Source organism: Schistocerca gregaria, chromosome X, assembly GCF_023897955.1.
Source record: "Schistocerca gregaria isolate iqSchGreg1 chromosome X, iqSchGreg1.2, whole genome shotgun sequence".
Taxonomy (NCBI): Eukaryota; Metazoa; Arthropoda; class Insecta; order Orthoptera; family Acrididae; genus Schistocerca; species Schistocerca gregaria.
In genome coordinates, this window is record NC_064931.1 from 183,491,304 (window position 1) to 183,518,475 (window position 27,172).

General features: G+C 38.3%; 1 protein-coding gene across 6 annotated transcripts in view; it reads right to left on the bottom strand.

Annotated features, from left to right (window-relative positions):
• The window catches only part of LOC126299140 (uncharacterized), a 159,942-nt gene that overhangs the window by 35,249 nt on the left and 97,521 nt on the right, over positions 1 to 27,172 (bottom strand). For 5 of the 6 annotated variants that reach the window (XM_049990905.1, XM_049990903.1, XM_049990902.1 and 2 more), the window contains 3 exons: positions 20,943 to 21,054; positions 11,032 to 11,117; positions 3,470 to 3,619 (listed from right to left, as the gene is read on the bottom strand). In XM_049990905.1, the coding sequence (XP_049846862.1) occupies positions 3,470 to 3,619; positions 11,032 to 11,117; positions 20,943 to 21,054 (348 nt within the window). The remainder of the gene's footprint in view (positions 1 to 3,469; positions 3,620 to 11,031; positions 11,118 to 20,942; positions 21,055 to 27,172) is intronic. The other variant, XM_049990907.1, reaches the window with a different exon arrangement.

Here is a 27,172-nt window from a genome sequence, read left to right on the forward strand (position 1 = left end):
GCACATAAATAGGCAAAAAGATCCTTTCTTGTATGGTTACATGATGGCTGAACAATCTCTGGAAGAAGTTACATCCACTCAATATTTGGGACTGAGTATAGAGCAATTCTCAAATGGAATCATGACATAAAACTAAACACAGTGAAGGCAAATGCGAGACTCACTGGAAGAATTCTCAACAAGTTTGGTCTACCCACAAGGGTGATCATTTAAAAACTCCTTGTTCAATGAATACTTTAATATTGCTTATCAATCTGGGCTCCACAACAAATAAAGAACATCCAAAGGATAGCAGTGCATTTCATCATACATTTGTCAAGTAAATGTGAGATAGTCACAGAGATGCTCATCCAATTCCTGTGGCAGATGCAACTAGAGATGCATTATGAATTTACTGTTAAAATTTCTGGAGCGTACATTCCCCGAAGAGTCACTCAATATACTGCATCCCCTTATGTGTACCACACAGGGAGATCAAAAAAGGTAAAATACACAGTGTCACACAAAAGCTCCCCATATACCGAATCAAGAACAGTTGCAACCATGAGTAATTCAAAAGCAGACACCCTTGGAGTAGTGAAGCAAATTAAATCACTTAATAAAAGCAAGTCTTCCAGTCCAGATTGTAGACCAGTTAGGTTCCTTTCAGAGTATGCTGATGCAGTAGCTCCATACTTACTAATCATATACAACTGCTCACTAGACAAAAGATCTGTACCCAAAGACTGGAAAGCTACACATATCACACCAATATTCAATGCCTTTCTTGAAGTCATCCACTAAATTACAGGCTATACAGCATAATTTTGGAACATATATTGTGTTTCAATGTTATGAATCATCCTGAAGAGAAAGATCTATTGACATATAGTTAACACGCATTTAGAAAAAAATGTTCTTGTGTAACACAGCTAGCTCTTTCCCATCATGAAGTGTTGAGTGCTACTGACAAGGTATTTGAAATTGATTCCATATTTCTATGTTTCCAGAAGGCTTTTGACACTGTACCACACAAGCGGCTTGTAGTAAAATTGAATCCTAATGGAATATCGTCTCAAATATGTGACTGGATCCATGATTTCCTGTCACAAGGGTCACACACTGTAGTAACTGATAGAAAGTCATTCGGTAAAACGAAAGTGATTTCTGGTGTTCCACAAGGTAGTGTTAGAGGCACTAAGCCGTTCCTTATCTATATAAACGATTTAGAAATAATCTGACCAGCTGCCTTAGGTTGTTTGCAGATGATGCTGTCATTTATCATCTAGTAAAGTCATCAGAAAATCAATACAAATCACAGAACTATCCAGGAAATATATCTGAATGGTGAAAAAATGGGAAATGACCCTAAATAATGAAAAGTTTGAGGTCATCCACATGTGTGCAAAAGGAATCCTTGCACAGTAAATCAGTCAAATCTAAAGGTCATAAATTCAACTAAATACCTAGCAATTACAATTACAAACATCTTAAATTGGAAAGAACACAAAGACTGTGTGTTATTGGCAGAATACTTAGAAAACATAGAAGATCTACTAGAGATTGCCTATTTTACACTTATCCATCCTCTTTTGAAGTGCTGCTATGCTGTCTGGGATCCTTACCAAATAGGATTAACAGAGTGGATCGAGGAAGTTCAAAGAAGAGCAGCACATTTTGTATTATCGTGAAATAGGGGAGAGTGTGTCACTGACATGATACAGGATTTTCGGTGGGCATCATTAACACAAAGGTGCTTTTCGTTGTGGCAGAATCTTCTCATTTTTGTTGACACCAACCTACATAGAGAGAAACTATCATCATAATAAAATAAGAAAAATCAGAGCACACATGGACAGACCCTCTGAAATCCACTTAAGTGTGATTTGCAAAGTATCCATGTAGATGTAGATGTAGATATCTCTCTCTCTCTCTCTCTCTGCGCACACCATTCAGTGGATCTGACCACTTTCTGATCTCCCAGCCACACACTCCCTCCCCCTCTTTCAAACTCGAGTTTCATGTGAGCTGTGAACTGAGCACATGAATGTGGTCCAAATGCCTTTAGAAATCTTTTTAACTCTAAGCCAACCAAGACTTTCAGTTTGGAATGTTTCTGTGTTTTCTTCATAATTTATTACAATAGACTTAACTGATCATTCAATTATGTTCGTATTGAATGGACACTTACAAGTGTAGCCACAGGCAAAAATGGCAGTCTGAGCCTCAAATATAGGCCAACAGTGTTGCTAAATGACCTGGTTGCAGTGGAAGTTACGTTTGTATGTTACCGAGTCTGTGGGGCAAACTAAGTGTTCAATCCACTTGTCACTGTGATTCACAGTCATAAAATTATAAATTTTTTTTGAAGGACGTCTTTACGCCAGTGACTGTTATAAGTTTTTAATACACTATTGCAATTTTGGTCTTAGGCCATTACCAAATGCTGCTGTAAAATACTTACAAAGTGACTTCAATAATGCATAAGTAATTTTAGATCTGTGGTGTGTGTACTGTAAGACCTTCGGTGCACACACCATCAGTTTAGTTGACTTGTCGCTCTAACGAAGTAGGCGAGTGTCAGCAATATGTCTCATGGTCTTATCGTGGCGTGTTTATCTTCTGCCATTAGGTCAGACAATAGAAATGCCACTTGCACGCTTAGAGTAGCAGATTGACGGTGGCCAACTTTAAACAGAACTTTATTAATTTTCACACATATTTATCACAATAATAAAAATCATAGATATTACATAACTTCATTCTGGATGCTGTTTACAATTGACAATCTAAAGTTCCTTTGTTCTTCATACATTAATCTTATTCTCACATATCTCTGATACTTGACAAAGTGCCTATACATTTCTCTTCATGGCTATGTACAGGAATATGATAATCTTATTAGGCGCAGACTGAAACTTGACTATAGACTAATGCAGACTAAGGCAAACTAAGGCAGACTGACTAATCGGAGGTCTGTACACTCGTTATAATACCTCGCACGTTCAGTTATCACTGCGTGAGTGTGATCCGTGAGGAGAAAAGGTTCTACGTTAGCAGCAATCTCATTGGCTGCATTACATATTAATACGCGGATCAGTGGAAGCAGAATTTGGTTCATCTCTAAGATAGTGCCATCTCTTAGTGCGGAGATGGACGAGCGCTGCACCTGCACTGTTGTGCTTAGCGGGGCGCGCTCTAGTGGGAAAGTTGTGTACGTGCTGACTACACAGAACTATGTACACAACAAGATGAATATGATTTCATACTGTTGGAAACAGGTGGAAAGCTACTTGTCCTCTGCATTCACAGAAAATTCTTGACATATGCAATACAAAAAAAATAAATTATTGCACAGTTTCTTCTCTCCTGTGTAACCCACAAATTGTATGCATGCCAAACCTTATTCTCAATTCGTAGTTTTGGTAAAGTAGGGGTGTTTTATTTGCAGCAAAATGAAATTATTCTTACACTTCAATAAGATACCAACCTGAGGTGTAAATGATGACCCACTCTGTGGAGGACTAGTATCATTTAACATTGACAGAGGGCTGCTACTATGTAATTGGGGAGATGAAGCACAATGTTCACTGAACAGTTGACGTTTCATCATAGACATCCTTATATCAGTGCAGATTTCCTGTGGGGAAAAATATGAAAATTTATGTTTATACCATAATTGTGAATTTACTCTCGCAGTGTATTAAATATTCAGTCACATTTCTTTTCAAGGGATGGAAACATTACACAACGGTAATTCATGTCAACTACCTAATTCTGCTCCTTCACCAAACTTTTCAAAACACGAACAGAGTGCTAATAAATTAACTGATAAAAATTTGATTAACAAGCTGACAAACAGAATGAAGGGCATATCAGAAATGTAATGGTAAATGGTACAGAATTTTAAAATTATTTACCCAAATCTTGGAGGTATCACTGAAGGGCTTCTGGTATTAATGACAGGAAAAGTAACAAAGATAACAACTGCATTACGTTACCTGTATTCAGCAACATTGCAACCTATTGTAAAATGAATAAGCTACTAGTCACTGTCAAAATTTATTTTCAGATGTGTTTTGGACACGTCTCTTCCTTCATTGTACTCTAATGTGTGCACATAATTAATAAATATGTAATTCTAATTTAATATATAAATGACTTTAATAGATAAAACATTTCTAGAAATAATTTACTACGAAAAGGGTCTTGTTTATCATGAAATAAAGCTGATGGGTTTTATGCAAATGAAGCAGTGTGTGGTTATTACACAGCATAAACTGTAAATATAACCTATTACTCACAGGTATGGAATGTATGCTCACCATATAGTTGAGGTATTAAACAGCAGGATACATATACTACACTAAACTTTCAAATTTTAAACTAAGCTTTCAACTCAGTCAGGTTGCAGCCTTACTGTGTGGTTATCTCTGTCTTATGCAGAAATTTCCAGTTTCATGTCAATACTTCAAAGAACAAGAAGACAGAGGAATCAAAGTCAGTGCAGCTATTTATCTCACAATGGTTTAGAAGGCACTCTTACTAAATTTTATTTTCTAATCTTACAGTAGTAAAAAATGATCACTATTAACAATAAATTCTAAAACTACAAAGATGAACACTTAAGAATGAAAAAAGTTGCAATTATATGAATTACAAATTTGTTACAAATTCTGTCATGTGCTAACTGCCGAATACAGAGAGGTAGTCTGCCAGCAATACAGACCATTTTTGTATGTTGCTGAATCGCATGCCTGTTGGTGACGCATCATTGAGGAATGAATGATCACAACAGTCCAGATGGCAACAGCAACAACGCAGGTCTCCTGGGGTCACATCATTGAAAACCAAACAACAGTCCAGGATGAAAACATCAGTGGCAACAGGTAGTCATCATGCGAAACTATGGCAGATGCTGTAGTGACCAGCAGCGTCTGTGTCATCAACAGGCATGCTTTTCAGCACCAGGAGAAGGCATGACAATCGCAGCACTACTCGCATCTGCAAGGTCACGTTAGCAAGTAGGCCGTGCCATTTAACTCCACTGCTGCAGTATTTATGGCAATGCATGGCCACAACCCCCAGATCAGTCACAGCCACTGAAACAGTTGTATTCAGCAACAGGTCCAAGACAGTGCAGCTGCCAACTCTGGACTGGGTCCAGCTTGCAATCTAGGACCACTTCACCTGCACCATCCTCTAGAGCAGCCACCTAGTCAACCACGAGCCTTCATCTTATTGACCTGGGCCTCTGGCTACTCTGGCCTCGGACTTTTTCTCCGTCTTCACCTGCACCATTCTCCTGAGCTACCAGCCACTCTACTGAAGCCTTAGCCTCATCAACCACGGTCTCTGATGACTCACGGCTTCGGACGTGGAATCGAACTATTGTAGACTTTATTACTGTGAACATCTGATAGCAGCCCAGCCTGTAGCCTGACAGCACATAGGCATTAGACTATGACTCTCATAGCAGATGCATACTTAGAAATAGTCATCAATTAACAAAATTATCATCAGACTGTAGTACAGCAAATTACATTCAGAAGTTGATTTTTGTGGTGTTCTATGACCAATTCAATGACAACCGATGTGGCTATGGCAGTGTCTTTATTTCCACTATTCCTAATAAAGGGTGTGTTACTTGCCTACTTGGGAGCTTTTTCTTTTTATGTGCACTGTTCCCAGTCACAAAATTAACTAGTCAACATGATCTGCAATGTAAATTTGAGAATTTACCATTTAGAAGAAAAACCATGCCCTAAAAAGAGAACAATTCTGGAAAAGTCACCTTTTCTACATTAAAGAGTTTTCTCCTTCCTCTCAGATTAGATTTATGTTTTCAGCTACACACACACACACACACACACACACACACACACACACACACACACACACACACACTTATTAATAGAGCCTTCACCTTCGTGATGGCATTTTATGAGTAACAATTCAACTAATGGGCCCTTGTGACAGCAGTTGTTACACACAGCTATATTTGCTGCAATAATAACCCTTTTGAGAATAAACACTCATTACATTATAAGGTAGCAAAAAAAGAAGAAACTTGGGCTGCAAAACTTGTTACTGAGCATGTCATTTTATGCAGGAACATGGCAGTTTTACATGATGTGCTTTGAACTATGGTTGCAAAAAATACTAGTAGAAGTTGGGCTTCAATTAGCACCTTTATGACACTACCAATCCTCAGCAAGAGACTGGGCAGCAGCCATTACCAAATGGTTTGGCACTTCAATATGCTTTGCACTGTTTGTTTTCTTATTCTGAAATGAAGAGAGTACTTCTGGTGCATCACAAGCTCAATTGTGACTTGCACAAATACAGAAGCAATTGTCACCCCCAAGGGCCCTGTGTCAGTTCTGCTTACACAAAACCACACAACAAGGGTCTTTGATGGAAGCACTGTGGGAGGGTGACAATGCTTTCCCCAACACAAATACACTAACCTCCGGTGATCTAAGTTCTGCTTTGATGATAAAATCTTCTCGGGTTGACAGCCGAGTCAATGTGTTGTTTTCCAGCAACATTTCAGGAAGTTTCTTACTTGCCATCTTCAGGCGAAGTGTCGGGTTCATGTCTTGTCTGGATCTTTATAGCCGCTGGACCACGGGCATCTCTACGTCCTCGGCGCCGGTCAGGCCAATTGGGTGCGAGCAGAATCGGCACAGCGGCACGTGGTGGGGAGGAGCCGCGCGCGACGGGTCCTGACATCTCGTCTCGGTGCAGCCTGTTTATTCCATCCACCACCACCAACCTGCCTCCATTGATGCGCTCTCGGCTCATTCTTGATAATGTGTTCCACGCACTGCTGAGTTGGAAGCAGCTATCTCGATTGACCATGTTATCACTGACCTGTATCTCCACTGCCTCTTTAATAATAGAGTCCCAGAAACCTTTCACTCTACAGTCTCTTGGTTTCTTCAAATTGAAATGTGTGTTTTTCACTGAGGCTGTGCTCCGCTACCGCGGATTTTTCTTTTTGTCTGAGGCGGACGCTTCTCAGATGTTCAGAGATGCGTGGTGTTATGCAACACTGTGTCTGTCCGATACATTGTTACCCACATTCACAGGAAATACTGTAGACACTCGGTGTTCTTAGACCCTTCATTGAATCCAGCATATTTCTAATTTTTGCTGGAGGATGGACGATGGTTTTTGTCTTGTTCTTCTCCAGTATCCTGGCAATCTTGGCCGTGGAAGGCCCTGCATATGGGAGGAACAGCAGACCTTTGTTGTTCTCTTCTTCCTGACGGTCCTCCTCCTTCTTCTTTCCCATCTTGAGAGCACATCTAATTCAAGTTTCTGCAGTGGAGATATGGGTCAGTGATAACCTGGTCAATCGGCATAGTGGCTTCCAACTCAGCAGCGCGTGGAACACAACATTATCAAGAATGAGACACGCGCAACGATGGAGGCAAGTTGGTGGCAGTGGATGGAATAAACAGGCCACACCGAGACGAGGCGTCAGGACCCGTCTCTCGTGGCTCCATAACATTATGAATTGACTTTTTCATGCCTACAAAGAATAAGTTGGTTTAGTTCTCTGTATTTCCTTTTTGATAAGAAGTCTCAGTGCCGGAACTGCCTCTTGTTCCTCATGTCCCCCTATCCTGTTATGGTGTCCTTAACATAAAAAGATCTGTCTTGAATATGGCATCTCTCTACATCTGACAGATTTAACATCTTTATTTTTATAGTTAAAACATGTTAGACCTCTGAATGGCATTAAAATACATTGCCTCTACCATGTGAGACACACAAGTACTCGGTTTCAAATACAAGGTTGTAAGCTTAAAAACAACAACATCTGGAATAAAAATTTATGTTTTTAATATCTACAGTCAGCAGACATCTTGATAAAAAAGAGCACTGTACAGGTTTGAACAACACAGGCCCTGTTCACTAGCAACTGAAATTAAAATCATTAATTAATAAACCTCACATTAACTGTAGTTCCTATCAAATTTATCTGATTAACAATAATAGTAAATCTTCTACCTTTAAACATGATTTCATGGATGTAATTACAACATTTGACAGATTCCCGAAGAAAGAAGAGAATAAAATCCATTTCTAATTCTGACTATTTTACGCAAGTAGTGCAGGGGGTGGGGGCGATTCTTACTTGTTTCCGTCACATGAAAGTGATTTAGAAGGCATTGTCCAATGGGATTAATTGTATGCCTTTGACTTCCCAAAACCCAAGAACAATTTCCATATGCCAGGATGAGGATTTTTAGAGCTTCATGTGGAGCTAACTAGAGAACAATTTGTCATTTTTTTACGTATAAAAACCACTGGCTGGAGTCAAAGTTTGCAAAAAATTCAAAATTATTGGATTTGCACTTTTTACATTCATCCATTAAGCAACCATAAAATGGAGACAGTAACAGGGTGAACATTCCTAATCATAGTTCACTGAAGCCAGGATATAACTTGTGTTACTTTTAAGATTTAAAGGTGAAGTATTTGTTATACGCTTAGTGGATCTCAGTGGCTTGTTGGAAAAGTGTCAAACTACGAATTGCATCATCACAATTTGGATCCCTGGCCATTCCTATGATTTTAATCTGTCACTTATCACTTTTTTCACCTCAAGCAATGTTTGTTGATGTGGAAAATACCGAGTTGCACCATTCTATCAATATTAAATTGTAGCTCCCTCTACGACTGGCTGAGTAATTCAATTCAAAGATCAAGAAAGGCAAAGGCATACCACCTCCAACATGACCATGCCTTGTAAATGACTGTGATGGTTGCATGAATCTTTGGTTGACAATCATTTCACTTTATTTAACGTTAGTCATAATTTAAGAGGATACCATAGGTACCAACAAGGAAGGTAAGGGCAGGTACTCTAAGCAAATTCATGTATATTTTCCACAATAAAGAAGAAATGATGAGCTACATGAAAATGGTTCAAAGGTTTCTGAGAGAGAGAGAGAGAGAGAGAGAGAGAGAGAGAGAGAGAAGGAGGGGAAAAAAGCTGTCATTGATGATGGATAGGAAGGATTTGCTGATGCCTTTTATGTTAATCAGTCTAAGAAACCATGGAAAATAGAGGGGTTGATGGCCAAATGGGGATTAGAAAATTTCCCCTGCCAACACCAAGTCTAGTGGCTTAACAGCCTAACTAGAAAGTTTAAGCTGGGACTGGGAATAATATGCACTCAAATTTTGCAACTCACATGAAATGTGTGATACAATTAGAAGGCTTTGATAGTTTAAAGAGGTGAGATGTAAGTTAAAATACTATTATAAACCAGGTTATTTACATTAATTTTTAGTGACATTCAGATTTAAAAAAAGCACAATCCAGATATACACATTAAAGCTTTTATTTTATGACTGATTTAGTTGCTCTAAAATAAGAATTTCTGCTGCCATAATGTAAATTCAGTAAAATTCATGCTCAACGTGTTCTAAAACTTATTCATCTCTAATAATGCTCTTCTCATAATTCCCCCAAGTTAACCTCTGAAAGACTTTTTGAAAATGTTAATGTGAGGGTGAAGCCAAAGCCCCATTCACCATCTACAACTATTCTGGTAGATGTGTGCTAGCTCTTTCTTCAGAAACCTAATGACATTTTATTTCTTTGCCTGTCAGTTTATCACATGATATATTTCATGAACTACCTATAAATGAAATCCTAATTAATCAAATAAATCATTTACTAGTGATCTTGGCTTTTTGAAGTTTTTATTCTGAGTTTATTACACTGCTGATCACCACTATTCTGGCAGACTGTCAGGAATGTATCCTAATTAATGCCTCTCATTTATGGCCACATTAACACCACAGATGATTATCTTTTCCATTAGACTTACAGATGAATAATACTATTTTCTTATAGCACTCGTCTTCAATACCATTATCAACACCTGCTTAAACACTTAATTTAGCAGTGACACTTTTAAATTCATTCCAAATTAAACTCTTAAGGAATTTATCTCCATCTACAGCTATATTCTACAGACCACCTTTTTCGAGGAGCATGGCAGAGGGTACATCCCATTATACAAATTATTAAGATTTCTTCCCGTTCCATTCCCATGTGGAGCACTGGAAGAATGATTGATTGAATGCTTCTGTGACTGCACTAATTATTCCAATCTTATCCTCAAAACCCTATGTGAGCGATATGTAGGGGATCGTAGTATATCACTAGAGTTATCATTTAAAGCCCGTTCTTGAAACTTTAATAGATTTTCTCTGGGTAGTTTTTGTCTATTTTGAAGAGTCTTCCAGTTCAGTTCCTTGAGAATCTCTGTGACACTCTCCCATGGATCAAACAAACCGAGGACCATTTGTTGTGGCTTCTCTGTATACGTTCACTATCCCCTGTTACTCGTATTTGGTACAGGTCTCCCACACACTTGAGCAATAGGCTCTGAATTGTCACATGAGTGATTTGTAAGCCATTTCCTTTGCAGATATATTGCACTTTCCCAGTATTCTACCAATAAACTAAAGTCTACCACCTGCTTTACCCACGAATTAGCATATGTGATCATTGATTTCATATCCCTTCGAAGTGTTACTCCCAATTGCCCAATTCTTATAGAGACTTATTATATTCATGACTCAGTAGTATCATCGTCATAGGATATTATGTTTTTTTACTCTTTTTTTGTTTTGTTTTGTGAAGTGCAAAATTTAACATTTATGAACATTTAAAGCAAGTTTCCAATCCACCATTTTGAAATGGTATTAAGATCTGATTAAATACTGATGCCACTTCTTTCAGACAGTACTTCATCACAGATAACTGTATAATCAGCAAAAAGCCTGATGTTACGATTAACACAGTCTGCATGGTCAATAATATACATCATGAACACCAGGGGTCTGGCCTCTTCTGCTGCCCTTGTATGTTAGAAAATTACTCATGTGGATTACATACTTTGTGTTGCAACAATTATTATTTATATCAGACAACCTTGAGTTTCTGAGCATTCTATGTAGATACTTCATGAAAGCAGTCAAACAGAAACCAAGGGGCTTGTAACTGTTAAAACAACTTACCTCAATGAACGTTTCATAAGTAGATAAGAGGGCTTCCATTGCTTCTGGCAGTCTTTTTGAGAGGCTCAGAACTGTCTGGGAACTACCTGTGAAAAACAATACTCAGAATAAATTGTTTATACTACAGTGTGCTACATGAATGTTTCAGAAAAATCAGAGAAAACAAAGTATACATAACAAGAATGAATTTGAACATACAATGAATCGAAAGTTATTGCCATTAACATGATAGTTCATCACGCATAGAAGTAATATTTATATTGCTGAGCAATAAAATTGTGAAACAATGAAGAATACCAAATAATGAAATTTTACTTGTCTGTGCAGTATAGTAGGTAGAATACATAATTTAGTCTGTAAGTGATCTGGGGGTTAACAGGGTGTGAAATTTAGTACACAGAGTTGAGACCTCCTGCAGCAACAATATTCCTCTAATCCAGCTGTGCATCAAGTCAGACATATCAGGGCAGCACCAGCAATAGGTGGTCTTATGTTATCTTGGTGAAAAATCATGGAGACTTCAAAGCTAAGTCACAATCCCTGCCTTAACAAATCATAAATGTTCTGGTTACTGTCCAAATTAACAGGTTTGCAAACAAAAGATGACAATGTTGCCTACCTAATGGCACCCTGTACCGTCACCCCAGGTGCTGAGCCAATATTATGATAATGATTGCATGCTGGCAACATTCATTCTCCTGCTGTATGTAGACCTGGGACTCATTTGAAAATATATTGTGCCACTCCTGTGTTCAGTGTTGTCATTGGACACACCAGCAATGGCCTGTCTCTCTTTGCTGCTGCATCAAAGGAAGCCACAATAATAGTCACTGTGCAGACAGCATGCAAAGAAAGTTACAACAGGGTTTAGTAATTCTGTGAAAGATATGGGAAGGCTTTCAGCACACTATATGAGGGACTGTTCATCACAGCAGATGCATCATTCCAAGTTCGCAGGACTGTACAGAATACATCTTTTGATGTGGAAGTAATGGTAGCTACAGAAGATATGGTACTGTTGGTTGCTGGTGGGTTTGATATATACATATCTAACTGAAGCAGATAGAGGGTGTTTCAAAAATGACCGGTATATTTGAAACGGCAATAAAAACTAAACGAGCAGTGATAGAAATACACAGTTTGTTGCAATATGCTTGGGACAACAGTACATTTTCAGGCGGACAAACTTTCGAAATTACAGTAGTTACAATTTTCAACAACAACAGATGGCGCTGCAAGTGATGTAAAGATATAGAAGACAACGCAGTCTGTGGGTGCGCCATTCTGTACGTCGTCTTTCTGCTGTAAGCGTGTGCTGTTCACAACGTGCAAGTGTGCTGTGGACAACATGGTTTATTCCTTAGAACAGAGGATTTTTCTGGTGTTGGAATTCCACCGCCTAGAACACAGTGTTGTTGCAACAAGACGAAGTTTTCAACGGAGGTTTAATGTAACCAAAGGACCGAAAAGCGATACAATAAAGGATCTGTTTGAAAAATTTCAACGGACTGGGAATGTGACGGAAGAACGTGCTGGAAAGGTAGGGCGACCGCGTACGGCAATCACAGAGGGCAACGCGCAGCTAGTGCAGCAGGTGATCCAACAGCAGCCTCGGGTTTCCGTTCGCCGTGTTGCAGCTGCGGTCCAAATGACGACAACGTCCACGTATCGTCTCATGCGCCAGAGTTTACACCTCTATCCATACAAAATTCAAACGCGGCAACCCATCAGCGCCGCTACCATTGCTGCACGAGAGACATTCGCTAACGATATAGTTCACAGGATTGATGACGGCGATATGCATGTGGGCAGCATTTGGTTTACTGACGAAGCTTTTTTTACCTGGACGGCTTCGTCAATAAACAGAACTGGCGCATATGGGGAACCGAAAAGCCCCATGTTGCAGTCCCATCGTTCCTGCATCCTCAAAAAGTACTGGTCTGGGCCGCCATTTCTTCCAAAGGAATCATTGGCCCATTTTTCAGATCCGAAACGATTACTGCATCACACTATCTGGACATTCTTCGTGAATTTGTGGCGGTACAAACTGCCTTAGACGACACTGCGAACACCTCATGGTTTGTGCAAGATGGTGCCCGGCCACATCGCACGGCCGACGTCTTTAATTTCCTGAATGAATATTTCGATGATCGTGTGATTGCTTTGGGCTATCCGAAACATACAGGAGGCGGCGTGGATTGGCCTCCCTAGTCGCCAGACATGAACCCCTGTGACTTCTTTCTGTGGGGACACTTGAAAGACCAGGTGTACCGCCAGAATCCAGAAACAATTGAACAGCTGAAGCAGTACATCTCATCTGCATGTGAAGCCATTCCGCCAGACACGTTGTCAAAGGTTTCGGGTAATTTCATTCAGAGACTACGCCATATTATTGCTACGCATGGTGGATATGTGGAAAATATCATACTATAGAGTTTCCCAGACCTCAGCGCCATCTGTTGTTGACAATTGTAACTACTGTAATTTCGAAAGTTTGTCTGCCTGAAACTGTATTGTTGTCCCAAGAATATTGCAACAAACGGTGTATTTCTATCGCTGCTCGTTTAGTTTGTATTGCCGTTTCAAATATACCGGTCATTTTTGAAACACCCTGTATCAATGCCAAGGGTGGTGGATCATTTGAGGCGAAGAAGAAAGAATAACTTGTGTCTTGGCTCTGAATCCATATTATGACCACAACCATTGCTACTACTCCATGCCTTCACTGTGCGATGATTTGGTATCTTTACTTTTAGTCCCCCATTTAAACAGCTGTTTGCTCAGCAAAACATCTGGGTGAAACATTTTCTTTAAAACTTAAGATTTTGTTCAGACAGAAAATCTTAAATGAAATTGATCATTCACACAGAATTTAAATACCTGAAGCACGTAGTATTGTTTGAAGAGGGATGCTAGTAGACCAGAGGCACAATTCACAACTTGTACCCATTGAAACATCAAACAACATAGTGCTCCGAGTATGTTACAAGTAGAAAGCGGCAATTTGCTTCACGACTGAAGCTTATCTTTCTGATAATTGTATGAAAATCATGTTTATGCCATAAAATGAAACTGTTCTAGAGCCATACAACAGTTATTAATTTGTATGAAAAAGTAAACATGAATCTGAAGGTTGGTTTGAATGCTATGCTGCTTTACAAGGCACGATTCTTTTTGAGGTGGGATGCCATTGCCTTCCTCCAACCTTTGAACTGGCTCACCCAGCCAGTGACAGGAGCACCTACAGTTTAAGAGTAACTCCAAACCACTTGTCATCTCAGCATTTGTCACACTGACAAACAGTGCCAGAGGTAAAAAAGTGATAAGGGACAGAGTAAAATCCTAAGAGTGAGTGCAAAATGAACCCATGACGTTTGGGCTAATCTGTATACAAATTCATGAAACTCATCAATATCTGTTTCTCCATATTCCTTGTTGAATAAAACTTATCTAACAAGGAACAGAAAGAGTAGAAATATGCATGCACAATAAATGGAATATTAGCAGACTCATGTGTTATGCATCAATAAGAACAACACTATAAAATAAAAGATATTCAAGGCTTTATTAACTGTTAAAAATAATATCCATTAAAGTATGGTACATCCAAGACCTTCGACCTGTTAACTTTTATATGTCGAAGTGCACTGTGGTTCTCTCCTTTACAAGCCTTCAAGTCTGTATTTAACTCTAGCTCAAGAAAGGATTACTGCAGAAGCTATGGAGTTTTTCCTTTCTTTTTGTAAATGCCTGTTGACAACTCTACTCTTATGCTTCTTGGTGAGATGTCTCCTTTAATCCAAGAGTATTTACATTCTACTAGAACCTTCCTACAACACTTATACAAGTCCTTATTGTGATTTAATATCACAAAAACCTTGATAAAGGTAAACAAAAATGAGAAACATATTAGAGGAAATACTGTACTAAGAGGATAGCTGCTTCTAAACAACTCCACACTAATGGATGGAAAACACTGCAAATTCTGGATTTTTTAAAAAAAATTAGCAGTTGATAGGACTGGTAAGTGCTACACCAAGATGTACAATTTATGTAAAAGCACACATTTTAAGTTAGACTCAGAATTTCTGAATTACGCATCAAAATCATTTCTCAAAATTTTTACTGGTCAAGTCAAATCCAACAATCCAGTAATTTAATCAAACAAAGCTCAATCCACAGCTTTTATTTCATGTAAGGTCTACATATCAAAGTCTATCATACATTACATCTCAAAAACCCTCTACAGCATTGGTAAGCAATGTGCACTGCAATGAAACCCACAGATTGTGTCATAGTAAAAGTGTAACACGGAAGTTGGACAGAAAGAAAGTATCAAAATTTTTATGGATTAGCATCCAAGGCTACTTATATGAAAAGCACAAGATATTTTTAAGACGACTAATAAAGAATATTAGCTGGTACTGGTGGTTCTCATCAAAATTGTGGAAGATAATAAAACTCTGCAGTATCTGTATAGTATCATTGCATTCAGACTGGTTATCTTTTTACCAGATGCGACTACACCATGCCATCCACCATAAAACATTTTTTGTACATACTGCAGCAGTTATAAGATGAACTATAACAAATGAACAACGTTCAGCAGGTCTCCGAAGATTGAAGATCTAGCCAGAGACTGTGCAGCCTGCCATCACAGCTAAGTACTCTTGTGCCAGGCTGTGGGTGTTAAATGCAGAGGACTGTATTTTGTCAGTGGCACAAGATGCACATTATACACACAGCCAGCTGCATGCTTCTGCAGTGAGCAGCCAGATGTATTTTCAAGATGAAATTGATGCAGAGGCCACAATTTTTGCAGCATAATGTCACGATGTCCAGTCTTCTGCAGAGCCTGAAAATATTCTTGTACCATGCACAATATAGCAAGTAAAGTCAAAACAACGTGGTATTATACAAAGAGGATAATATCTTGTTATACTGAACTTTATAGATAAATATAGTTGTAGTACTGTTTTTCAACAGCAAAATACTTTTTTTAACTCCATTTAGATATAAAAATAGTACAGTGATAAAGCGTAAGTAGGTATTGATACAGTTCTATGCAGAAAAAGAGTCTGCCTCTCAAGAAATTTTATTATGATGCTGCTGCACCCTCGTTGTTGCTCATATTCATTGCACCTGATAAGCATATTGCAATGCTTCAATTTTAAGCCTTGGAGAATGAATTAAGTGACCACTGTCAGCTTCCTGCATTTTTCAGCTTTAATATTATGGGGTTCACATTTTGTTCGCAGACCAGAGCTCATGGAGGGGTGGGTTTTTTCCCCCCCAAATTCAGCCTGGTTTAACCTGTCTGTTCGAATATGAGCTTGGGAGCACCCACCTGCCCATGGGGCATCACCTCTCAGTGGTGGACTGTGGTTGTATTGTCATTTATTGTATGGGGACAATGATGTGGCAACCAACTGTACAAGTGAAGGAGCCAGACAGGGTGTGACATTACATGGAACTGCAGCTGCACTCCATATCCCACCTCGGGATCAGCTGTTTGTGAAATCACTAATGTGACTAGACAGTGTAGAATTAATGTGACTACCTGTCAAAAGCCAGAATAACCCCCTTTTGCAGAGCTGACTGCTGCGAGACATGTAGGGAGAGAGTTATCAACAGGCATGTCAAGCCACCCCAACTCCAGTGCTGTGGCCAGCTGCACTAGGTTTCTCGCCTGAGGATCCAAGATGCAAACAACCTGATTGAGGCAGTCCCACAGATTCTTGAATTGGTTTAAATCCGGAGAGTTTGGTGGCCAGAAGAGTACAGTAAACTCATTTTGATGCTCTTTGAACCATGCATGTTCACTGTGAGCTGTGTGACACATTACATTGTCCTGCTGGTAGAGGTCATCATGGCGAGCACAAACTGCATGTAGGGGGTGAACATTGTCAATAAGGATAGATGCATATTCTGCTGATCCACTGTGCCTTCCAGAATGATGAACTGCTACAAAAACATTGTCCAGGCCATAAAGCTCCCTCCAGATATCAGGGTGTTTGCTTTCAACATTTCACACCATACACAGCAAAGGCATCTGTCCAATACAGCATAGATTGTGATTCATCTGAGAAGGCACTTGTTGTCACTGAGGGGACATCCAGTTGGTATTGGCGAGCAAACTCCAGAATTTGTTGCCAATGAACAGTAGCCAGCACAGGTGCATGAACCAGGTGCCTGCTACGGAGGCCCATACAGAGTAACAATCGCTGAATAGTCATTTTGCTGAACAGTTGTTTAGGACACACAGTCGGTAGCTCGTCAGTTCATCTGGGTGGTCAGTTGCTCAAAAGTTGCCCCTCTATTCGCCTGTACACATCTCTGCAACAATCATTCACCAATATCACTTATGGTCTATGGTGCACCACAGGTACCTCACTGCCAGTTTTGGATAGTGCCATTTTGCCATTTACAGTATACTTTTTACCATGGCAGCATGTGAACAATTCACAACTAGTCATTTCAGAAATGCTTCCACCCTTGGTCTGAAAGGCTATTATCATGCCCTTTTGGATGGTAGATAAATCGCACTGTTTCCACATTTCAACTACAACTGCACTAGTTTTTGCATCCCCCTACACACACTACATATCATACACTGCTAGCACTGCCGCCCGCCACCAGTAAATGATTATTACAAGTTGATGTCTAACATACGCGGTGGTCATGTTAATGTGGCAGGACCATGTCTTTACATTTCATTTCTATGTGAAATTGGTCATAACTTCAAATTGAACATCATAAAAATGTAACACCTGGAAAGGGATGATATGGCTGTGTGGAAGTGGCAAGCAGAACAAAATAACATGCAACCTTTGCAGAACTACCAATTCATTTATTTTTTATTTTTTGGTGAGGCAAGTGGCATTGTATCAAGGTGATATCATGTTTGTTGCAGCAATGCACAACAAACTCTCATTGTAGGATCCTGAAGCAATGAATTCTGCATATTTTGTTGTTGTTATCCTCTTCATTGCAGAGAAGAGCTAGTCACCACAGTATATTCAGCCCAACATGCTCATGAACCCAGCTGTATTCTTATGTGGATTTGTGAATGTTTCTGTCTTTACATTTTGTGAAGAATGAGACAAATTCAAGCAACTGTAGTACCTGTAGTTGCAAAATGTTGACTTTTTTAAAGTCTAACTGCATTATAGGCAGCACATCAAAATGTTATGTAGCATATGGTACTGAACTAATGGGTATTACAACAAACTATCAAGAAGATACAAAGTGTTAGGATGAAAGTAACATATGCCTCAAGTGCCTACACAACAATGCCATCAAAACTGTTAACTTGGGACGGGACAGGAAAATTCTGCACAAATGATGAAGTAAAAAATAACATGTAATCTGTGATATTTAGCTACATAATGTGAAAGCAGTATTTTTATGAAGTGTCACAAAATTTTGCATATTTCCCTGTACCTGTGTAAAAATATGGTAAAACTGGAGGGGGGGGGGGGGAGGAATGGGATGAGGGGAGGGGGGCACAGTGTATTAATATTGGTAACTAATAGTTTTTTAACACTCATATTTGACTGACTATTTTTCTCAACTTTGTAGAATCTGGATTGGTTTCTTGCACAAAGAACTATGGCTCTAAACGCAACATCAAATGAGAATACCCTACTTGCAGAGATCTCTGTTCCAGTAACAATTTGTCACAGACATATTTTCTGACACTTTCGCACAATGTATGGTTAAAAACATTTAATGCAGTGCCTCAGCCTACATATTTTTGTAGCACAAAAGCATATTTATGAGAAGCATCAAACATCACTTTAGTCATGTAAACACACAAATCAACAGTGTCTGATTGCCTTTCAACCTAACCCAGATCCCAGTGTAGGCAATAGGTCAGCATCACCACAAGCAGCAGCCATAAAACAGAAAAACTAATATTTAATAAATAATGAAATAAACATTCTAAGTTTCTAAACCAGAAACACGTTTGCATGACGTCACGTGTTCTGTGCTCTGATTGGCATAGATGCAAACTGTAAGGTGTCATATTAATGTCCGTACTTGTAAAGTTTAAGTGCCGTATCTGATGAGTTTCTGATGTATATTCCACCCTACAAAAATGTGCAGTTTAACTGATGCACCACACTAATGAACTCCCCAAACTGTGGCTTTCTGGAGCAACTTGTTACGCAAAAATATAGATAAAACCATTACCTACATTCCAGGTTCAAAGTGAAGATTGCTTCATTTTTGGGTTTAATATAAATACTGAAAAAACGTCAAATCTCATTGATGAAATGAGAAAACAACAGACCTCAAGATTAGAGATAAATATTACTACCACACAAATAGTTTAAATCAAACAATGGAAAATCCAGGATGGAATGTAACAATATAATGAAAAGGATAGTTGCTATTCACCATATAGTGAAGAGGCTGAGTCACAGAAAGGCATAACAAAAAGACTGTCAGATAATTAGCTTTCTGCCAACAAGACCTTTGCCACTGTCATCACGTATGTGCAAAATGCGTACGCAGGAGTGCGTTCATGTGCGTGTGCTTGCATGTATGTTGTCAATTTTTGATGAAAGGCCTTGTTGGCCGAAAGCTAACCTTTTTTGTTCTGCCTTCCTGCAACTCAGCATCTCTACTATAAGGAAATGGTTTAGATTTAGACAATGTAAAATTAGAACTGGAAGTGACTCAGTTTATGTTTTTGTTGTGCAGTTCATCTTCTGCAACAGTAATGTGCAAAAAGTTCATGAATTTGAATTGCAGCATCGAAAATCCTTCAATTGGTTAATCCAGTTACCACGAATGCATGTATGGGCTTACTGCCTTTTAGTTTCAGCAGCTGTGGATTCATTTGATTTTACTGTCCACTAGTACATAAACAGTGCAAACACTGAATTGCTTCTGCAATACATTCAGTAATCTCAACATCTGTTTCACTGATCCTGAAGAATACTTACCATATAGTAAGCAGTGTGTGGAATGCATTATCAACTAAATAATATGCTCAACAAAGCTGTGCACTGAATTGTTTCTTTTTGCATTGCTGACTATTTCAAGTTCTGGGTAATGCCTCATTTAAATAAGTTTGCAGCACAAACCTTGTCTCATCTACCAAAATATGAAACAGGGATGCCTGTACTAGGCAATGGCTTCAAATGCAGATTACTTTTCCATCAATGAATTCATTGATAAAATGATGAACTCTCAAAAAATAGCACTTTAACTGTGATGCAAATAACATCCTATACCAACTACCCTTATAAGAATGAGCAGGGGGAAAAATAGAAAGCAAATCAGTTTTATTACAGTACTATGATGAAGTGTTTTCCTCCTACACATACGAGTCAGTTCAGATATCCTTAACATTCTGAAACTTCTTAAGAGAGTTGTTCACCTCTGTTATAAGAGTGGATAAAGGCTTTGGCTGTAGAACATTAAAAATTGCTGAGTCTATTTGTTTCACAATTTCAGAGAGATTCCAATGTACCAATTAATAAGAAAAACTATTGTCTTGTGACTGCCAATTGGAGAAAAACATAAAATTATTCTAATAAAACTAACAGAAAACCATGCCATGGGCCACCATGCAAAGCCGCATTCTGTCTTATTGACAAATACAGAAGCTTCAGTGATGTTCACTTTTGACAAGTGCAAAAAGAGAAAAATTACACTTTCCGATTTTCCTTCTTTTGTAGTTACAGTTCTATAGCTAAATGGTAGTTTCTAATGCTAGCCTGTGTACATTACAGTCTGATCAGATTTCAATGCACAATATATTCTATCAAAATGTCTACAACTGATTTCAGCAGAAACAACTGACAACAGGAAGTTCACACTTCTAAAATTAACTGTAATTTTCAAACAAAAACATCGTATACATTACAGTAGGACTAATTTGACATTTCTTCACTTACTTTCAAGTGTTTTAACACTTCTGAGATTCATTTCCTGGTCATCAGTCTGAGTACCTTGTGAGTGTCTGCCACATTCTGTATCACACACTCTGCATGTAGCTAACTTCAGAAGCTGAAAATCAAAAACCACTGTTAACAGAACAGTAAAGAATGGTGCATTCTGCAGTTACTACCCTACTACTTTTTACATACATTGCTCATAGTTTATGTAAGACTTTGCAACAATGTGAAAATGGAGTTGACTGCAAAGTTGCACACGAGTTAACTTACCTGAACGCCATAATTTGCAGAGCAGAAACATGCATCTAAAAAAAAAAAAAGAGTAAAATACTACACTACTGGTGCAGATCTTCAAGTCAGTACCAGGTCAATACAGTTAATATGCACAAAATATAAACAGTAGCACTCAAGTTTTAAATCATTTCTTCTTTTCTTCTAAATTGATAGACATATCAGTCAGAAAAAAGGGTCAGAACTGTTGCACTTATCTGAAGACTATTCAGTTAGCAATTCCTGGGGAAAAAATAATACTGTGTTAGGGCTGCCAACACATATGACACTCAATTATGTAGTTAACAAGAATCAGAATGCCATTAACAGTAAGTACCAAAAAGCCCATCAAGTACTGAACTTATTATATAATAAAAAAATCAAGTCTTGATTGTAAAACAGAATATAATATAATTTATCAGCGGTGACAAGTTTCAATCTATACAGATTTGCAGACCATAACATAACTGAAAATTTAACTTTGGTTTTCTTAGAGAGATATCATAAGTCAATGGTATACAGCAAAGAGACATACATTACAATAAAATTCAAAGTATTTTTACTCTTCAGTGATCCATAGAGGCACTGAACAGAACTGAACTGTATGCTGGAAGGCACATTGATCAACTGCTGAATACCGTAAAAGTGCTACAAAATATTCATCAACCACCTAACACATGACTAAAAAAGGCACCAATGAGAATAAATTACAATGATATCATATATAGTTACATCAAGAAATAACACTGAGTAAATTAAAAAGTTGAACATTTTTAAGTAAGACAAAACACATCAATACTAATTGTGTTGTTATACATTAAACACATCTTAACAATATAACATAATTAACAAAAAGGACAACCAATAGAAAAAGGTTACTGTAACCACAACTACTGCCTGTGGCCAATACATGAAAATAATGAACACTGGAGTCTTTGTAAAGGAAACGAGAAATCAATACAAAGATGTAACGAAACAATGGCAGCAGTCACCAGACAAATGGCCTCAGACCACCGATGAAACCTGTCTATGGCACAGCAGTCACACATCCACATACACAGTGACAACAGGAGCTGTCAGTTGTCAAGGAGATGAAAGCATCAATATATGGCAATATACTGCCCACTGCCACGGAGATAGCCAGCCTGAAGCTTAACAAGAGAAGATATTTTGCCTCTAGATGACATCGGTCACCATAGGGATGAAAGGTATCAAATTATTGACATGGCATGCTAATATAGATCCATTTATAGTGAAATACCATACCAAAGGGCTAGCTATAAACAGCAATATTGCATATAAATGTTTAAAAACTCGTGAGAAAGGAAAATTAAATTTAAAATTCATTGACAACGCCAGTAATATAATTCGCAAAATTTAAAATAGAAGATGTGTAAGACTAGAAAAAATATTTAAGTTCAAAGCATAGTATACGAAATAAAATATTTGATTATTTCCTCTTCTATGCTATGAGGTTACAGATTTTTTTAAGTCTCATTTTTCCTTTTATTGCACTTTTTGTCAATTATATTACTGGCTTTTGTAAATTAACTTTTAAATTTAATTTTCCTTTTTCATCAGTTATTAAATAATAATATAAAATGTTACCAGCTTACAGCTGGCCATAAGGTATAATATTTTACTAGAAATGGACCCACATAAGTACGACATGTCATCAATTTACATCTTTCATCCCCATTGCGACAGATGGCATCTAGTGCCAAAATATCATACCCAAAGACATACATTTCTTGTTTAACATCGAGCCCGCTATTTTCATGGCAACTTTTGTTGTATCGGCATACATCGATGCTTTCGCCTCCATGGTGACTGATGGTGTCCCTTATCAGTGCATCTCTGGACTGATTTCCGCACTGTCACAGGCACATTTCATCATTGAAGTTGAAACCACTCATCTCCATGGTGACTGGTGGAATTGTTTGGATACATCTTTGCATTAATTTCCAGTTCCCTACAGTCACTGATCAAGGCTACGGTCTATTATTTTCACATATTGCCCACAGATGGCAGTTCTGGTCACTGTAACCATTTTCTACTGGTTGTCCTATTTATTCCTTCCACTACATTATTTAAATGTGTTTAATGCATAACACAATGAATACTGATGTGTTTCACCTCATTTATATTTCCCAGCCTTTTAATTTACTCAATATTATTTATCAGTGTAATTCTGTATGATACCATCACATTTTCTTCTCACTAAGATCTTCTGTGATCATGAGCTAAATGGTGGGTGGAGCTTCACCTTTTTACTCTATCCAGCAGTCGATAAATGTGCCTCCTGGAATACAGTTCAGCTCTGCTCTGCACGTCTGTAGATCATGGAAGAGTACAAATGTCTTCAATTTCATTTTAATGTATATTGCCTTTTCTGTATACTGTTAATACAAGGGTTATTATACAAGTACGGTACGATTGGTCGCAAAATGGAAACCATTTTGAAAATCAAAACTGTTTTATTTGTACCAGTTAACTACACCTTCCAGCTCCTCACCTACACTGAGTCACCATTCCAACTTACAAGTGAATGGTCCAATAAGACATGTTGAAACCTACCCTGACATTGTTTACAGAGGAAGAAGACAACGAAAGAAATGCATTGCCAAAATTTTAGCTGCTAAGGGGCACTGCAAGTATTTTGTAAAAAATGTTGAAGTTACACAATTTTGCCAGTTGAGGAACAACTTATAACAGCGGTTTGTACAGCCCTGCCCAGCTAGTGTGCGACTTGGCGAATCACTGACACAGCGCTGCACAGCAGAATTATCCAGAGTTCACAGACACCAATTTTAAGCACCTAAAGTCTGGTTTACAATGGAGCAAATGGAAGGGAACACGTGTGAATGAGCATTTGCAGAAAATTTGCTGCCATTCACTTGTATACGGGTAGAATCGTTTATACTACAGGAAATGGAAGATAACACGAGGTAGCAAACATTGCCTATGAATGCTGTGTTAGTTTTTAGTTTATGGAGCTAATATTCGGCATACACGATACAACTCAATCTTGTAAGAGCCACAATGTGAAATGTTGCTATTCAGTGAGGATTATTTTCATGGCGAGTATAGTGTTCTTGACAGAGTATGCAAAATGGCGCAGGGAAACAAGAATTTAAATGTCTCAATTTGTATGAAAGCGTGACATGGGTGGATATTGTGCACTTTACACAGAATTGCATCTCCATCTCTCCTTAGCACTGGTCCAAAATTTTCCTCATATGTAGGTTGCCATTTTTCCCTGGCTTCTTATTACCATTGAGGCGAAATTTATAAACAGAACACTAATTACTGATGTTGAACATCATCTCAAGAGGTGACACAGCTAGTGTTTCCACTACGCGTGTAAGGTCTAACGGTCATATTCTTCTTTTTATTACTCCTTTAAAAAAAGAGAGAGAAAAGAAAGGTCTAGTGGCAAACTGCATGCTTCTGATCCAGAGAGTGCAGGATTAAATCCCATTTAGCCCACAACTTTTTCCCTATGATTTTGAACCAAGCATTAACTTTTCACAGATGTTTTAGTGGCCATGAAAGACATGTGGTTTGAATTCCACATTACCTGCAGGTCTCCATTTTCTAACTGGGGAAGCTTAGGGACACGTAAGTAACATCCAGTAACATCAGTGGCATCCAGTTGAAAAACCTGCAAGAGGCCTACCGGGTAGACCAGACAGAATTCTCTTTTGCTTGTGCTTGTTAGCTTATTTGCTCCAGTGAAAACCTGGCTTAAAGTATACAAACATTCTTTTGGAATAACTTAATATCAACAGTTCAATTCTTGCACATGTAATTCTAATAAAAGTGGCTAGTAGAGAAAATAAAATTATGGCTGTTTTTTTTGTCCATCAATGAGGACTTGTAATTTGTCGAAATCAAATGTGTCATGCAGTACTACATTTTATAACAATTCCTGTAGGCCATTCCTTACAATAATGTTTGAATGTTGTACGTTTGACTATCAGTGAAACAGTTCTTTTTTTATACCCTGTAGACGTCACAAAAATGTAAAGTGTCTATTGAATGACAGAAACAAACATTTTTCTTGCACCAGGCACACCGGACAAAGGAAAAATTGATGCAGCCAGGCACTTCACAGTAACCACTAGTTTTATTTAGACAGAACTGGGATGGTGTCAGAAATTGTCCTGGCCATTGTTCTGCGTATTGCGCTGCATACCAGGCATACTTTGTCAAATTCAAAAAGCATGGTGAAGAAAACTGGTAATACACAAATGACTGGAACTTACGAATACTCTTCTGCTGATAAACCTGAAATGAGATAGAGGTATCAAAAATTATGCTGTCTGATAATTTCCTGAAAAATGCTTTCAACTGGAAAAAAAATCTTTATCAAGAGGTTGAACCACACTAGTAGTTCCAGGCAGAATCCACATTACATCTACAGATTTTTCGTTGTCATCCACAAAAACAGAGGCATCGTTCTGTCCAGACCATGAATCCAACAAAACCAATGAATTAGTTTCTGTGGCTGGTAGGAATACCTTTCCAATGAAATGTTGAAAATATTTCTTTCCAATTTTTCCAGATTTTGATACGCCGATTACAAGATTTTTGCCCCTAGGTTCCTGTAAGATGTGTGTTCTAAAAAGAGGCCTGATGGCCAGTACTTCAGTGTAACACTCCTTCAGTCCACGTCTTCTGCGGGTATAATCTGCTTCAGTACTCTTTAAGGAACTTATGTACTGGTCCTTGTGTTTTATTATTGTATTATTTATTACAATACCTTGTAATGCCTACATTAAAGGTTATATATGTCTAGTTAATAGTTCTTGTCACTTTCTGGAATAAATCTAGCAGTGTAGTGTAATTTTTGGTACTAATTTGCCTTGTAGTTCTTGAAGACAGACTTACAGCTGCAGAAACAGTAAACCACTCATACTTATCACTGGCATTATCGTATATGATTTGTCACTGCATTCATAGATTGGGCAATTGACTCTGCTCGTTATGCATGCTCAGTTGCTACGGCGCCAGTAGGGATGTACATTTCTACCGCCGGCTGGCACACTACAAATCTGGCAATTTTCAGGTATTTTTTTAATACTTGGAGTACCTCTTAGCAGCTAAAATTTTGACAGTGCATTTCTTTCATTTTCTTCCTGCATCAAAAATTTCAGGGTAGGTTTCGACATGTCTTATTGGACCATTCCCTTGTTAGACATTTGACATAGCATTGTACCAACTTTCCAATACCCTTGTCATACAAGGCAGCCACCTGCACTTTTCACAAATTTTCTATGTTGGTCTGCAGCTCATTGTCTATGTCAAAATGTTGTCTTCACAGCCAGCAGCTCATGTGAGCAGAGACAAGACGCTACGGGAGTGTCTTCACTGCATCTGCAGTAAGGAGCTGAGAATTTCTCAACAACAAGGACACAGTTACATTATGTGGTCTGCATAAAATCAGGCACAATCTCTCAGCAGGCACTCATACTTGGCAAGAGACTATTTTCTAGGCATCTTTACACACTCACTGTGCACTCAGGATGAAGGAGCAGTGTTATGCGATCAACAGACCTACTACAGACACTGCCTAGCAGATCTGTACAAAGCTTCATCATACCTTCACTGTGGTTTCCATTTTGCAACTTATCAGACCTTAATACACAAACTGCCCTCATATGTTTAATAGTTCCTGATCTCCCTCTAAGAAAATTTACGTTAAATTTTCTGAGACACCTTAAGCTCTGAAGATAATCTGTACAGACTGAAACTGGTCAAAACTAATAAATTATGTTCTATTTCGTGATAAAGACTGAATTTTTCAATTATAATTATATTTAGTTTGCAGTTACTCCAAATATGTTACAAAAATCATTAACTTCTTAAAGAAGCTTATTATTACATAAATTTATTTCTAATAGCTTGTCTGCCCTACCACCTATTCCATTTTCATTTGTCTGATTTTCAAGACCAAT